This window comes from Sphaerodactylus townsendi, linkage group LG12 (genome assembly GCF_021028975.2).
Source record: "Sphaerodactylus townsendi isolate TG3544 linkage group LG12, MPM_Stown_v2.3, whole genome shotgun sequence".
Classification (NCBI taxonomy): domain Eukaryota; kingdom Metazoa; phylum Chordata; class Lepidosauria; order Squamata; family Sphaerodactylidae; genus Sphaerodactylus; species Sphaerodactylus townsendi.
This window is the reverse complement of record NC_059436.1, coordinates 1,675,627-1,692,794: the sequence shown is the minus strand read 5'-3', so window position 1 is coordinate 1,692,794 and position 17,168 is coordinate 1,675,627. Positions and strand designations below refer to the sequence as shown.

At 45.5% G+C, this 17,168-nt stretch overlaps 1 protein-coding gene across 1 annotated transcript in view; it reads right to left on the bottom strand.

Moving 5' to 3' along the window:
- The window catches only part of R3HCC1 (R3H domain and coiled-coil containing 1), a 25,970-nt gene extending 8,802 nt beyond the window's left edge, over positions 1-17,168 (bottom strand). Inside the window, exons 1-6 of the mRNA XM_048513074.1 lie at positions 17,113-17,168; positions 16,869-16,889; positions 14,562-14,624; positions 2,822-3,009; positions 2,369-2,501; positions 1,598-1,735 (exon numbers count right to left, since the gene is read on the bottom strand). Coding sequence (XP_048369031.1) covers positions 1,598-1,735; positions 2,369-2,501; positions 2,822-3,009; positions 14,562-14,624; positions 16,869-16,889; positions 17,113-17,168 — 599 coding nt within the window. The remainder of the gene's footprint in view (positions 1-1,597; positions 1,736-2,368; positions 2,502-2,821; positions 3,010-14,561; positions 14,625-16,868; positions 16,890-17,112) is intronic.

Sequence of the window (17,168 nt, the reverse complement as noted above, 5' to 3'; positions counted from 1 at the left end):
ATCAAACTGCAAACTAAGGTAAATCATTTCAGTGGCACCATCATGAACTTTTTCTCTTTTAAAAGTTTATAAGGTGGAAAAAAGAGTGTGGGACAAAAAAAGGGGAAAATGACACTGAAGACCAGGTCAATTCAGACATCACACCAAACCATGGTTTATTTAATTTGTGAAATCAGGATTCAAACCACAATCATTCAAATCCTGTTTCAAATCAATTGCTAATGCTAGTTTTGGTGCCTTCTCTCTGTAGCCCTGGGGGGACAAGCCAGAATGAAACACTAACCATATTGAATAAAACAACTTCAGAGCCTGTCTTGACAGACTGTAAGTAACAACAGTCAGCAGAATGGTCTGCATTCAACACAATCACCCCAACCATAGCTACCTTAATTAAATCATGGTTTTGCACATCTACCATGAGCCTGAGAAAAAAAAGCTGCTTCCATACAGGGAAAAATACCTACATACAGGGATTGTTTCCTGCATAGAACACAGGAAGCCTGCAGAGTTAGGGAAATGGCCACATGACTTTATGTTCATTCTGAACATAAATCATGGCATTCCCAGGTCTTTCCCTGAATCTGGAGAATAGCTAAACCTGCCTTCTTTAAAGGGGGAACTATAGGCTGACTACAGGGCTACATCTATCTGGATATCCATAACCACCAATTGGAGTATGAAGTTAAGTTCTGCTTTCAAAACAGCACGGGACAGCAACAACCCTTTAAAGGGCTTTTCCCTATTTCTCTGCAGAGCCACACTGTAGTCCCATGGTGGCGAACCTTTGGCACTCCAGATGCTATGGACTACAATTCCCATCAGCCCCTACCAGCAGCATGCTGGAAGGGCTGATGGGAATTGTAGTCCATAACATCTGGAGTGCCAAAGGTTTGCCACCACTGCGTGTAGTGCTACAAAGTAGCTTGGTCCAGAAAGGGAAAGTGAGGAGGAAGGGCTACTTCTAGGTCATTTAGGGCCCTGGCAAAACCACCACTGAATAGGGGAAGCTGCCTTTATAGTGAATCAAACCAGCGGTCCATCAAGGTCAGTCCTTTCCCCAGACTGGCAGTGGGTTTTCAGGGGCTCAGGCAGCAACCTTTCAAATCACCTACTACCAAATCCTTCAACTGAAGATGCCAGGGATTGAACCAGGGCTGCACCCTCTACATTTAAGGCTGGTTAAGTTGCAGATACCACTACACCAACAAGCCACTTTGTCTAAATAGGAGGCTGATCTGCTACACAACATCTCTTTGTATCTCACAAAGGGAGCTTTGATGCTCAAAAATGTATCCCCCAAAATCTTGTTGGTCTTTATGATGGACTGGAATTTAGCTGCATTGCAGCTGCACATCTGCACAGGCACAATGGAGAAAAATAAGAAAGGACGCATGGAGCGAGGTGTGGACGCTGCTCCCATCCACTCCCACATTGCTTTCCACTGTGCCTCAGTTTATTCTCCGTCTCTTTTTAACAGATTATTTTTTTACTGCAATGAACAGGAGGAGGAAGCTAAGTTCTGCTTTCAGCCAGGAGCTCCTGCTTGTCTGCAATCCATCCAAAATGCACTAAGGAGCTGTTAGCGTGGGACTCCAACCTTATTGCTGAGTGACAGACCACCGTCCTTCTTCTCCATCCTTCCCCAACAGAGAAACTACTCAGGAGGTCAACATCGTCCACAGTCCTGTGGATCAGGTACCTGAGTCGACTGGACAACGGAGGAAACAAAAGGACTCTGTGGGAGAAGGGAAAGAGGACATCAAGAGAGTTAGCATCAAGCAATAAGATCATAAGTCCTGCTTGGGTTATCTCAAAGACTCACCCTATTTATTATCTGTATCATTCATAGATTTGAGGAATTTATATGCTGCCTCTTCAAAGACCTGCTCAAGGACAATTACAAATAAAAACACCAAACGAATCACTATAAAAACAAGCCCATGACATAAAAAAGGAGGGGGGGGAACCTACAGAGCACAATTTTAAGCAGCCAGAGTCTGGCTTAGAGATGGTGCCTTTCAATGAGAGAGATGCCCCTTGCAGTCTGGCTCTTGGGAAAGGAATGCTGGCGGCGGCACCCATTACTCAAGCAGCACATGTTCAAATGCATGAAACACCACATCTTCTCTTCCACATCAAGAAAAGTCACTTTCTAGCAGTCCAAGAAAGTTTACTCCTAGACATTCACAAGTACACTATATATGCATTTAGCACTGGGCATTCACAAGTACACTATATATGGATTTGAAAAGATAAGCAAAGCCCAGAATTCTTCCCCCTCCCCTATCCACCCAAAAGGTTGTGATATTGTCCACCTTCATATAACCATAGACCAGCATCCTTTCCCACTAGCTGGACAAGCTCTTACTTGTCCAGCTGGTTCTGAAGCAGAAAGTGGTCCAGTTCCTCCAGGATCTTGCTGACAAAGTCATTCTCGGTGGGGGAGAGGAACACGCCGTCCAAGCAACGCAGCGCCAGGGTGACGGTAGGGTGGCGGCCTGCTGTCACGAGGGGACAAAGAGGCAGAGAAGGGCAGGGGAAAAATTAGAAACCAGCCTGAATGAAAAGCCGATAGAATCACCCGACTGCAGCCCCACAACATACGAAGCATTTGCTCACAGGCTGTTTAACGCTCTGCAAAGCTGCAAGCCTCGAGAGGGCTTGCAAAGGAGATTAGGACGATTTTGCACCGCTGCAGCATCAGACTCTGAACCTGCATTTAGGATTTTTATTTTTTTTTGGAAAGGGGTGGGAATCCTATTTCCAGGGCCGCTAAGCAACCCTCCCCTGGGGTTTGTTTTCCCGCGGCAACCGGACGCACCACCGACAAGTCTCGCCCTGAGCCTCCTCTCCAAGCTCAGGGATCCGAGACTGGGGTTTGCGGGGCCGCTGCAAAGACACCGGTGCGGGGCAGAGGGGCGGAGGCAGCAATCATCAGCGAGCGCGGGCGGCCGAGGAAAGAAAGACGCTTCCACGCCCCCGGGACTGGCACTGACTGCGGACCTCCGCCTGCAACAGCGCCCCCTGGCGGCGGAGGAGTGGCTCGTTCTTTCCTAGAGGCCGCAATCCCCGCCCACTTTCCCCGCCCACTCCTCTTTTTGTCTCCTCCTCCCCCAGGCTTCGCCGGCTTCTGCTTCCCGCGTTGCTTTCCTTCGCCTCCATGGTGCTGGGGGAGGTTTTTCTGACTTTCCCTCATGCCCCCCACCCCCGCCAGCTGTCCTAAAACGAGCCCTCAGTTTATAAGGGGGCAGCTAAGGAAAAGGGTGGGGGAGGACTGTGTCAGATATATCCAGTTACACCCACATAAGAAAAAGGCAAAAATTCAGATATGCTCTTGTAATATGTGAAAATACAATAAGGTAATATAATATAATAAAGTGTATAATATAATAAAATGAAGTATATAATTCCGGATCATCTTCAAGGTGTTGGTGTTGACCTTTAAGGCCCTTCGCGGCCTGGGGCCCTCATACCTTTGGGACCGTCTGACCCCATATGTCCCAAATAGGCCTCTGCGTTCTGCAGAAGTGAATTTACAGGTGGTTCCTTGCCCCTCAATGATGTGGCTAGCCTCTACCCAGGCCAGGGCTTTTACGACCCCGGCCCCTGCCTGGTCCAACATTCTTCCTCCAACTGGTAGGACCCTGTGGGACCTTGGAGAGTTCTGCAGGGCCTGTAAAACTGAGTTGTTCCTCTGGGCCTTTTGGGAGGCTGGCTGTGGATTTGCTGTCCCCCGAGACGCCCCCCTCTGGTTTCATCTGTACCATTCTCAATCTTCTGCCAAGTCCCCTCCTGAGCCTGGGATTGGGCGCCGCCAATAATTTTTATGTGTTGGTGCTACTGTATTTTAGAACATAAGAACATAAGAACAAGCCAGCTGGATCAGACCAGAGTCCATCTAGTCCAGCTTTCTGCTACTCGCAGTGGCCCACCAGGTGCCTTTGGGAGCTCACATGCAGGATGTGAACGCAATGGCCTTCTGCGGCTGTTGCTCCCAAGCACCTGGACTGTTAAGGCATTTGCAATCTCAGATCAAGAGGATCAAGATTGGTAGCCATAAATCGACTTCTCCTCCATAAATCTGTCCAAGCCCCTTTTAAAGCTATTTTAAATTTAAAGTTAAATTTTAAACAATTTCAGTGTTGTATATGTCTACATTTTATCATTGTATATTGTATGTTGCCTTTTTGGCCTTATTGTTCACTGCTCAGAGCCCTTCAGTGGTTCGGCAGCATAGGAAAATTAATAAATAATAATAATAATAAAGTAAATAAGTAACAAATAATAATAAAGTCAGAGATTTGTGGAATTATTCAAAAGAAATGTATCCAAACAATTTATAAATGCTTAATCCTAAAAAGGGTTTAAATTTATACCTTGCCTTTCTCTCTTGTAAGGGGGCTCAAGGCAGCTTACAAATTTTCCTTTTCCCACAATAGACAGCAGGTGGGGCTGAAAGAGTTCTGAAAAACTGACCAGTAAAAGGTGACCCAGCAGGCTTCATGTGGAGGAGCACGGAAAGAAATCCAGTTGCTCTTAGAATCCACTTGCTCTTAACCACTACAGCATTGGAATCCACTTGCTCTTAACCACTACAGCATGCTTACTGTTAGCAACAAAATGCGGTTTTTGTCTTTGTACCAAATGCATGAAACAACCATTTTGAGTTTTTGGAACATATGACGGATGCTTGATATCCCTGCGTTTGCTGTTTGCGTTTTGTAAACATTTTGTTGCTAAAGATTAAGCTTTGATAAATTGTTTGGAGAAATTTGTTTTGAATAATTACGCAAGTCTGATTACAATCTTACTTTATTCTCACATATCATAAGAGCATATCTGTATTTTTGTCTTATTGTAGGTACCTCTTGGTTTCTTGATACACAAACGAAGCAGGAGAACACCAGCCTGCTCTACTCGCTGAAGCCTGGAGCAGCATTGCCAGCTGCCCGTTTGCTGTTTCTCCACCCCGTGCACACAGTAAACTTTGTTTTTAGACATGGAAATATATACAATTCTGTCTTTAAAGGCAACCTCTAGCAGACGTTGCCCAATCTAGCAAGTTGATGAGCAGCTGGCTAATTAAGCTCAGAGTTGCTGAACTGGATGGGTCTGCTGCTTAGTGCGTGACATGTTTATAGCATCGGCAATAGAGGTTCTACCCCTTGGCAAAGCTTTGGATCTTGCTTCAGGGAGCAATTATAATCTCTTGCCATGTGGAATAAACCCCTTCACTGAAGTCAAGAAGACCCTCCTGGAATCAAGCATGGCAGGGATCAGAAGGAACCTGGTGAGTATTACCCATAGTTAGCATAGTTTAGTCCTGGACCATAATTATGGCGAATAACGGGAAAAAGGGGTAAGGGGCATACAGAGGCGTGGGTTAATAAAATGGTGTCCAGGGCTTATTCCAGGCTCTGCACCCCCCACCTACAGCTGCACCCTGACCCCAAACTCCTTGTGGAGATTGGTAGTGGGAAGAGCCCAGCTGGTCCAGCTCCTATCTCCATGTGGAGATTGGGGGTGGGGTGAGCACTATGTACTGCCATACAATTGTGCCCTGCACCAAACTCCCTGGAGTCCAGTATGGGATCCAGTTGCAAGAGAGGGGGTTTCTGCCCTGCTGTGAGCCCCCAGGAAGTGGGCTTGGGGCTCTAGCCTCCCATGCCACTGATACATTTCCACTGATACAGGAGCAACATTAAAATGTTAATACAAATTAGCAACAGGAGCCTTGGCCAAAGACATTTAATCTAGGATACTGGAAGGAGATTTTGTTGAGCAACTGGGTTTTCCCATATATCTTCTACCCCATCAAACAAGCTGAAAATTCAAGGAAGAGGTCCCCATCGAGATTTCCTGGCTATGATCTTATAACTAACAAAGGTATTTCTTGATAAGAGTTCATTTTATTTTAATGCGTTTCCCAACTTTACCCAGGTGAGGTAACAGAATGTTGCCTATGAAATGCAGGTATCTATTGAAGTATTTGCATTAAAACCGTTCCGGACCCATTTTGCAGAAAACTTACTAGATCTTCAGTTGACACAGTCCTGTGAGCTGTTCATTTGTCTCTGGTCAACTCCTTTAGAATTTTTGCCTATTCTAGAATGTCTTTATAGTTGTCATAGAGGGACTATGTAGGAATACCAGCTTCACAGCACTGAAAAGGACTGTTATCAGTTCAGATGTTAAAGTTTTGGCAGCTGATGATGGATGAAGTAACTTCTTCAAAAAAAAGATTGACAAGGCAAAGCTCCCCCCCCCCCTTTCGTTCTTCTCTGTAAGGGTTAATGCCTGATTGTTGGGAAGTTGACTTGCAGGTACAGATGATTTTGTGCCTGATCATTTGGTATCATCTCCTCAAGGTCAAGCCAGGAGACGAACTAATGACTGTTCCACAAGAATGGATGCCATCTTTGGGAAGGCTGTTGCTGGGGCCAGCCATTGGTTGAAGAGGTTATTGCGCTGGGGGCAGTAATGCTATAATGAACCATGGTTCAGCGCTTGAAATTATTATCATCATCACTACTACTATCCCACCTGGTTCCATGTTACAATCTTGCTATAGGGCAGTGATGGCGAACCTTTCAGAGACCGAGTGCCAGGGGCGGAGCGAGGGGAAACTGCACCCAGGGCACATATGCACCATGCCACGCCCCCATCCTGCCCTGGAATGCCCCCAGAATGCCCTGAAACACCCCCACCATGCCCCCAGAACACCCTTGCCATGCTCCCACAGGGACATGCACCCAGTGCGTCACGCACCCCTCACCCCCTTGATGCTATGCCACTGCCAAGTTCCAAACTGGGGCGACAGCACGCGTGCCCACAAAGAGGGCTCTGAGTGCTACCCCTGGCACGCGTGCCATAGGTTCACCACCACTGCTTTAGGGACTGATGCCTTGATCTTTTACTATGGTGAACTTTTTTAGCTGATTGGAACTACAAGAAAGAACCATCTATGCTGCAAATCAGTATTAGGCAGACTTAATTGGTTTTATTATTTTTCTGTTACTGTGTTTTTACAGACTGTGCTTGCTTTGTCTTATTCAGCAGTGGTGTAGTGGTTAAGAGCAGGTGCACTCTAATCTGGAGAACCGGGTTTGATTCCCCACTCTGCCACTTGAGCGGTGGAAGCTTATCTGGGGAACTAGATTAGCCTGTGCACTGCAGCACACGTCAGCTGGGTGATCTTGGGCTAGTCACAGTTCTTTGGAGCTCTCTCAGCCCCACCTACCTCACAGGGTATTTGTTGGGGGGACTCCACCTCTTTCCCTTAGTTGTATTAGCATGACAGCATATGCACAGTGGACTGTAGGCCAACTGTAGCAGCATTCAAAAATATCCAGGAAATGCCTTATCTGTAAGATCTATGTGGAAGTTTATGGAGATAATGGCCATCTTTGACAGGGAAGGGACAACAGTCCTCCCTCTTTTGTGTAGGAGAGGCTGCTGCCTGGATTCCATCGCCTCATCTCAGCCTTCCAATTGCTGCCCTGGGTTGACCAAAAGCTAATCTGGAGGTATCGTTACTGAGTGACATGATTGGTGGGTGTTGACAGAATTGCCGTAGTTCTCATGTTGCTAAATTAGCTTTTGTTTCTACCACTTCCCTTGTGCTTTGGACTTTGTTGCCAGGGGAGTTTCAGATCCTAGAAATGTACATTTGGTATTAGCACTGGTGTAGCAACAGTCAGCATATCACAACCATAAGATTAGCCTATTAGTCATTCATTAGCAAGTATTGTAAAAATTAGATGTCATTGGAAAATATGAAGTTTAAATTAGATGAGACTGCAAAAGATCCATTAATGCGTCTGTTGCTGTATCCATTACTACTAAAGAGCGGGGTGGGGGGGGTTCCAATTTGGGTCACAAATATAGCATGGGACCAAAGGGTTAACACCATTTTGCTGATTTTTTTAAAGTCCTGGAGTTAATAATAACTGGGGGGGGGGGGGGGGATACTGATTGCTGTATATGGGTAGTACCTTTCTGCTCAGAAGGGCAAATAGCAATTACTGAGGTGTATGTGATAGAAAATTTGTTCATGGATCTTCCATTATCTTAGCTAATTTGACTCTCTGATATGCAAATTTCAGGAAATTTCAATACCCAATGCCTCTGCAAGACTTTGTATGGGAGTAAAACTGATATCCTTTTGAATATTTATGATTGGGAAGGCGGTAGCCATTTTTTGCAGAATGAACAAGATCTGGTGCTCATCAACCATTGCCCTAAAGACCAAGCTCCGCCTATTCACCTCCACTGCGATCCTGACTGCCACCTCCTATTCACCTCCATTGTGAACCTGAGAGGTGGCATATATCCTCTCCAGGAATTGCTGGAAACTCTCTGGTTTTACCAGACTTCTTGGTGATGCCAGTTTTACCCAAATGTGACACAGTATGTCAATGACATCACACGCACCACACATCCCTGCTCCAATATCCCATTGGTGCCAGGCTCAGCCTAACAACCCTACATAACACTGTGACATCACTTCCATGTGTGTGCCATACATGACATCACAGTGTTGGCACAATGGCTGATTGCATATCCATATCCCCCTAAACCTTCCACCTGTTGCCAGCCCTGCTTGGCGCTGCTGCTGGAACAGTATGTCCCACTTGAGTCCTCACAGGAAATGATAATTTCTCTCACATCAATTTGTAAAAACAGTCTCGAACACAGAGTAACACTAGATGGCACAGTTTATCAGAAAGTCATGCACACTGTTCCTTGAAAGTGTATTCTGTGGAGACAGGCTCTTCATCTAACTAGCACTGAGAAGGAAATGACTCATTATGAAATACCAGCAAAGTGTTGTGGGAGCAGTGTGTATGTGTGCACATATGGCTAGAACACAGAATTAAGACTGGGAAATCCAGACTTAAATCCCCATTCAACTATAAAGCACACAGGCCAATCTTGGGCTGGTCAACATAAGCTGAGAGAGTTCTGAACAAACTATGATTAGCCCAAGGTCACCCAGCACGAATGTAGGAGTCAGTAAACAAATCCAGTTCACTAGATTGGCATTTGCTGCTCATGTGGAGGTGTGCAGAATCAACCCTGGTTCTCCAGATTAGAGTCCACCTGCTCTTAACCACTACACCATGCTGGCTCTCCCATTATACCATGCTGGGTGATATTTATTTACTATTTATTTATTTACTTACTATTCATTCTTTACTAGTTATTTAACTTCACCCTCTCCTTCCTTCAAGAATTAAGGGGGTTACGTTAAAAAAACCATGCTGCATACTATCCTCAGTAATGTCGAAGGCTTTCACGGCCGGAATCACTGGGGTGCTTTGTCGTTTCCAGGCTGTATGGCCGTGTTCTGGCAGCATTCTCTCCTGACGTTTTGCCTGCATCTGTAGCTGGCATCTTCAGAGGATTCTCTGAAGATGCCAGCCACAGATGCAGGCAAAACGTCAGAAGAGAAAGCTGCTAGAACATGGCCATACAGCCCGGAAACCACACAGCACTATCCTCAGTAACTTTGTATGGAAGGCTTTGTATACAAGCAGAGGTATACCCTTCTAAGTTCGCTGAAGTTAAATTGAAGGGTTTAAGATTGTTTAGGATTGTACTCTCCATCCATAAGGTTGTTTTGGGTTGTTTTCTATCATTTCCCCCTATAACAATTTTTTTCCTCAAAATGACAAAGGCACCAATGTAACATTTTCCCATAGGTAGGTCAGTCCCAGCACCTCAAGTGGCTTTGCCTGGGAGATACCTGATTTTGAAGGGAGATACCTGATTTGAAATCCTCCAATGATTTTCACCAGTCGCAGCCCCCCAAAAGTAGAGCATCAGCATCTTTGTCCATTCCCCCCACTCACCTTTTTTATTTTAGTACACTACATCTATATGGAGGGATACAAGAAAAGCACAGTGTTCATTCACAATAGCAGTAACCGGTGATAATACTGACTACCTGGGTGACATTGAACTCCTGTAGTGGGTGAGAAATACTTCATCTCTATTTATACTTGAGATAAATCAACTAAAGGAAAGAAAACTTACCAAACGGCCTGATGAGGACTGAGCGTGGGCTACAAGGAACAGTTAATTAAAGGGAGAGTCTGAGAACATCCATAAATAGGTCAAAAATCAACGTGTATGTGTGTGTGCGTGCGTGCGTGCGAAATGCTCTCAAATCACAGCTGACTTATGGTGGCCCCAGCATGTGGCTTTCAAGGCAATTGAGAAGCACAGGTGGTTTCCCTTTACCTTCCCCCGCAAAGCCTTCCTCAGAGGTCTCCCTTCGAAGTACCGACCCTGTTTAGCTTCCAAGATCTTACAAAACTGGGCTATAGCATGCTGCCCACCTTTCCAAAAGCCTGCACAGACAATCTGAAAAACTGGTTGTGCCAGACTGCTGCTCCTTCGCACGCCTCTTTTGTTTCCTCCTCTCCCTTTCAAAAAATCCCAGAAGAAAATGGCTGAAGAGATGGCCGTGAGATTCCTCTCCTGTAGTCTACCTCCATGAAACATCCTGCCTACAGAGAGTTAAACTTCCTGTGCCCTTTTCATCTCTATAAACGGGTTTTGATTGCTCTGAATTACCATACCGATTAAGAAAGGCAAGGCTGTGATTGCACAAGTGCCTGTCTTCAAGTGGCCTAAAGGCCCCTCAGCAAGTTCTCGTCCTCACCCAGAGTGATTTTGCTTTCCCCGGTAATGCAGCCGTTCTGACTTGTTCCCTCACTTTGCACCTGCTTTTTCTCTCTGATAAGAATGGCCCTCTAATGACTCCAATTTGGAAAAGGACCCAAGAGAAAGAATGACCTTGACACACAGCTTGCCAACAGTCCTCGTCTGAATTCCTATGATAGCAAATGCACCACAGCCTCCCAACGCTTAGGAAGAGAGTGTCTGTGTCTGCTTGCACCGTTTTGCCCCTAAGCATTAAGTCTCCAATAGGCTACTAAAATGGCATTTAATCTCAGCTAATAATTACACCTCATCATCAACTCTTGTTTCCCTTTCAAAGATTTGTGGGAAGAGTCAGGTTTGCAGATTTTCTTCAGCCAATTTCCCTTTGTATGTATAAGAATTCATCTTTTGGCAAGGAATTTTTCCTTCCGATTAATGCAGAGGTTTTATGTATAGAAAATAGTGATGGGCTGGCCCTTTAAGTAATATCACTCACCATCAATAGATGGGAAATAATGATCATCATAACACTCTTAGTATTCGTATTGTGATTTCAAGTACCGGTATTTGTTTTAGTACATTTTTACCATGCCTTTCATCCAAAGAGCTCAGAATGTCTTATATCAGTGATGGCAAACCTATGGCATGGGTGCCAGAGGTGGCACTCTGAGGCCTCTCTGTGGGCACGTTCACACAGAGTTCGTCATGTGGGGAGGGCAGAAAATCACCCACCCACACACATTTAGGCTGGCCTGGGCCACTGAGCATGACGTGCGCGCACTGCGGTGAACAGAGAGGACTCGGCTGGTGGGCCTGGTGCCTGTGCTCTGGGTGGCTGCTGCCCGAGGGGGGGGGGGAGGCAGAGATGCTAGAGAGGCACAGAGCGGTGCTAATGGGACTTGCCGGAGGCTAGAGCAGGGTGGTCCGTGCTCGAGCGGGTGGGGCAGAGGAAGAGGGAGCCAGCTGTTTTTTTCTAAACTAAAACCTCAGCATTCAGGTTAAATTGCCTGGTTGGCACTTTGCGATAAATAAGTGGGGTTTGGGTTGCAATTTGGGCACAGTCTCCAAAAGGTTCGCCATCACTGTCTTATATGGTTCTTCCATCCTCTATTTTATCATCACAACAACATTCCTGTGATGTAGGATAGGCTGAGAGAGTGACTGGCCCAAAATCTCCTAGCAAGCTTCCTAGCTGTGTCCAACTTTAAATGTAGGTCTCCCAGATTCTAATCCAACTATCTAACCAGAACACCAATACAGTGCTGAAATATTTGAAATACATTGTCTTATTTAATTCTTACAAGAGCCCATAAGGTAGGCAAGTATTATCATCCCCTGTTGCATATGAGAATGGCTTCATCTACAAACATCAAGTTCATGACAAGAGGGGGGATTTGAACCAGGGACACACCAGATCACAGCTCATGCTATCAACCACTAGGCCATGCCAGATGTACCTTTGGACAGGTTGACACTGGAGAGTGACTGAGAAGAGTCTGTGTTGAACTGAGAGAGAAGAGTGTGTGTGGGAAGCTTGGGAGAGAGACAGCAGTCTGAGCTGGAGGCTGATGGAGTCAGTCTGAGCTAAACTAAATCAGAGGCTCATTCCGCACATGCACAATAATGCACTTTCAAACTGCTTTCAGTGCTCTTTGAAACTGTGCAGAATGGCAAAATCCACTTGCAAACAGTTGTGAAAGTGGTTTGAAAACGCATTATTTTGCATGTGCGAAAGGGGGCAGAGTGTGTACAGAGCTTGAGAGATAAAATATTATATGCTGAACAAAGAGAGACAGTATTCTGCACTGAAGACTGAGAGAGAGAGAGTCAGTCTGTGCTGACTGAGTGAGAGACTAGAAAAGGAGTCACATCCTAATATGGTCTCATATATGTAAAGAAGGAGAGGAGAATTGATGTAAAGTGAAAGTCACCACAGCAGAAGTTGTTACTTCAGTTTGTTTTAATTGTTGAATGCTATTTCTTGAAACCCTTAAAGCTAAAGAGCATTTATAAATAAAAAAATATTTTGTTAAATGTAACCTGGAATCCCACAGTTGTAGTTTCCTCAGGACCACGTGGGCCTTCAAAACTGCTGAAAAGGTCAGACATTCTTTCGCAAGAAAGGAGGCCACAAGTGCACCTGCTTTGGCCACTGCTGAAGGCTCTGCAGTGCCTCCAAGCCACACAACTCCTGTTCATATGTGTTGCATTCAAGACCACTTAAATTCACCAGGGCTTCGCAGCATAACAATGACGCTACCATCAATCATTTTCAACTGGACTACATTGCCCATTTTTAACTGGACTACATTTTTAACTGGACTACACAAATCTGACTGCAAATTATTGCTACAGCGTAATGATACAACAAAACCCAATGAACTGTGGAGGCAGCTGAGGTGAACCCTAGCGTGAGCCCAGCCTCCTCATGACATCAAAATCAGCATGATTCTGTTCAGTCCAATGCTAGGCCAGCTGCCATTTTAGCTCTCTTTAGTCAGACTGTTCATCTTTTTAAAGAAAATTTATGAAAAAAGGAAACATTCCATAGAAAGGTTAAACACTCTTCCAGGATTAGTGTGGCAGATGTCTTCGTAACATCATAGGGAGATGCAAATATGTACCGTCCACAGCTGGCTTTTGCAGAGAACACAGAAAGCCAGTTTTTCAGACCTGGAAGGGAAAACTTTGGGAGACAGTGCTGAACATTTATTGATCTTGGTTGGATGATCAAGAGCCCGCTGCTTCAATATGGCCACTCTTTTCAACAGCCTTCTTGATATTTGCTGGCATTCTCGATGCCCAACACCTGACAATACTAGAGGCAGCAATCCTTGGTTTGTACAGCAGATGACTGTTTGTTTGTATGGTTGTACAGCCCCACTGAGAATCTCTTGCTTCTGGATTGCTAAAATCCTGACCCCAGCCTGGGAAAAGGTCCACTTGTATTGAAAACACTTCCAAAGGCAATGCTCTACAAATGTTTTCATCCAACTCTCTTGCCCCACCATATTATGTCTACCAGTTAAAGTTATGACATGTTAAATTTTTTACTTTGAACATGCACCCCAAAAGAGTTCTGTGCCAGTCAGAAGCTGGCTTTTCCACCATCTTGAACTTAGCCAGCCTGATGAACGCTACCTATATAGATACACCATTCAGATTAGGGCAAAGGCATCAAAACAGCCTCAAGAGGCAATGAAGCAGATCAGATCTGTCAGTGCTTCAGCAGTGAGACATCAGGACGGTCCCCCAGAACACTGGCGAAGTGCCTCTCCCACCCACATCAACTGAACAGCGCCTTGACTGTAATTGGGGTGTATTTAGTCATTACCCTTACTCAATAATTAGCACCTTCTGATTTCCCTCTTTGTTAAAAGTTTAGGAAGGAGAATTGAAAAGTACTTTGCCAAGGCTGAGGAACTAGAGATGCCCCACATGCCACATCAGAGAGGCACGGAATACACGTCTGCCACTAGAGCATGTCTCTTTCAAAGTACTTTTCTCTTCTAAACCATCCTTGTCACTTTTTACAATGAAATGCTGGCAGCTGCCCTCATCTTCTCCCAATCTGCTTCCTCTTCATCTGCCATTCTGAAGCCTCAGACAGGATGAGAATATGCAAAGAAGATACTAATTACAAAGGTACAAGTAGAAAAAGCCTCTTTAAAAAGACATTGTTATTGAAATGAGGCAGCCCTGGTGCAGAGGGATCATTAATGCAGCAGCCCGAAGGAAGTGTCATAAAGAAGAAAGTGGTTTGGGAATGAACTGGTGAATTCAGTCTGAACATAACTACAGTCATAATGACAACACTTTGCATTTGTATGGCACTTTCAGAACTCAAAGTCCTTGAAGGACATTATCTTGCTGCAGTCCTACCTACCTACCAAGAGAGAATGGTTTTCTTAATGGCCACCTGGATCAGGAGGCTTCCAGCCTCCCCCAGCCACCTTTTTAGACAGGTAGTGAGAGACAATGAGATGGGTTAAGCCCCCCCGCCCCCGCCTTCTCCAAGCCAGTATCACAGATCTGGAGGTGTTAAAAGGATAGAAGGGCCTCAGGAAGAAGATACCTGGAGCTAGCTGAAAAAGCTCCCTTGATCCAGACTGACCAGGTCAAGGGGATTGGGCATAAAAGTCTTGGGAGCAAGGAGGAAGAGTCTTCTGGCTGGGACTATCAGAGGGGACAGAATTCTTGCCTCAGTTCTGGAGAATGCAGCCATTTTGGCTGTAACATCCTTAGCTTAAGACCCTACCCTATTCTAATAACTGATGGGGTCTGTATTGAGGGAGAGGACAAGAGTGTTTATCCTTGATTTCTGCTGAATCCCTTGCTGTGCTAAATGTATGCTTGTAAATGTTTTCTTTTCAATGAATACTTTTTAAATGTTGAATGCCGGTGGCAGTTCTCTGTACCACACAGACCTCCACCATCTTGGACACGCTATTTTTTTAAAAAAGGGGTGCCAGGAGGAGGGACGGCTGGTAGTTGACAAGCGGCTATTCCTCCAAGAGCACACCAGGCAGTAATCATCTCTGTGGTGCCCAGGAGGTGGGAGACACAAAGGCAAGGCCTCAGAGTTGGAAAGGAAGCTGGCAGGTCCTGACCCTCCTCTGTGGGAAATTCCTATGAAGGTCAGGTGGTGGCAGCAGTTAGAGAAATCACTCCAGGAGGAGTTGGGAACCATTATGAGAGGGCTGGGCGAAATACAGCCTGCAGGTCAAAGCAGCTAAGATGCTGTTGGACTTGAATCCAGCTGTTTTACTGCAGACTCTATAACTCTTTGCAGGCACTGAGTGATTCTCCCAGCACGTCTCTCACAGCTGTGTAATACACACATGTAGGGAAACAACCATGAGTATGCTTAACATACGCAATAGTGTACCCTTAGGCAGGAAAAATATTCATATAGGGAAACCACACAATGCTGACATATGTTAAACACAGCCACTCTTATTTAAATATACGTTAATACTAGTACTAAACCAAGTGCCCTGTTCAAATTCAGTCCTGATAGAAGTCAGTTCCAGGTAGCCAGCTCATGGTTGACTCCGCCTTCCATCCTCCTGAGATCGGAAAATAAGTACCCAGTTTGCTGTGGTTAAAGTGTGTACAAATGGAGAAGGCAGTGGCAAAACACACCACAAACATAGCCTGCCCAGTAAATGGCTTGTGACATCACCTTGTGGATAAGTAATAATTTACCTTTACCTTTAATACTCATTAAGCCAGTTACCTTAGCACCAAGCTTACAGTCCTGAATAACTGAAACCTGCAAAAACTCACCTGGAGCATATTTTCATGCTTAGGACAGTGGCTGCCCATTAAGCAAGAAAATTATGGTTCTCAGCCCCCACTCCCCAAAAAACCCAGAATCACCTTCTTTTTACAGACCCTTTATCTTCCATACACTGTGCAAGGCAGGCTATACTTTCAAGGCAGGTAGGTATTCCTGGGCTCTGGGCAAGGTTGCAGCGACAAGCAGCTGATAGTACCATCCCTCTCAAATAAACACCCTGTTTAAAAATACACAGTCATTGCTAGGTTTTCCCATTCTCCACTCAGTATAGTTCCTAGTCCCTGCCCACCAAGCCTGCAGCCATGATAAAACAGCCTCCGTTTCCCCTCTCTGTACCACAAGATACCTCTTGAAAAGGAGGTTATATGACCACTTCATCACGAGGCCCTGGTTGAACCAAGACAGAAACATAGTGATTCAGGGCCATCATCATGAAATCAATAAAAACGAGAAAACATCATGCTCCTTAGCATTTATATTTTCTTTTCAGCATCCACACGCATTGGTACGCAGCACAAGACAGTTGCCAGAGTACAATTGTTATTTCATAAAGAAATGCCTACTAGTGCAGCTCATCAGCCTGGCGTTTTGTGGCTTTTCTTTTTATTGGGGCAGCCCCTTTTGCCTTCTAACAAATGCTGCCCTGAGAGAGCAGTCCCACCACTGGCACCTCTAACCAAGTCATATCGACTCGAATCGGCAGCAGCTCTAAATGGTCTTCAGGAGAAAAGTTATTTCTTAACATCCACTACTTAAGAGTTGCTGGTTGGTTTGTTGTTACTGCAGACTGAACTTGGGACTTTCTGAGTACGAAGAACTGCTCTCTTTCTCTTGCTGTCTCTGAGCCATGCCTCCTCATGAGCATTTGGTACAGCATCATCTACAACTCCCTTACATCTTGTCAGAGGCGTACCACCTATGGAGACATGGGGACACCCATGTCTCTGGGCGCATGCCTATGGGTCATGTGGGGGGGGTGCCAAGCAGGCTCCTGCCCCCCCCCACCAGCTGCTGCCGCCACCCTCCCCCTCCATCAATGGAGAAGGCTGGTCTCTTGTGAAGCCTTCACATATATCTTGAAGGAGCAATTCTCCAAAGATTGCTTAAAGGGAAAAGGACTTCAAACTGAGTTTCAGTACTTTCTGCGCTCCGCAAGCGGGGGACGCCCGGAGAGGGTTTTGTCTCCAGGCGCCAT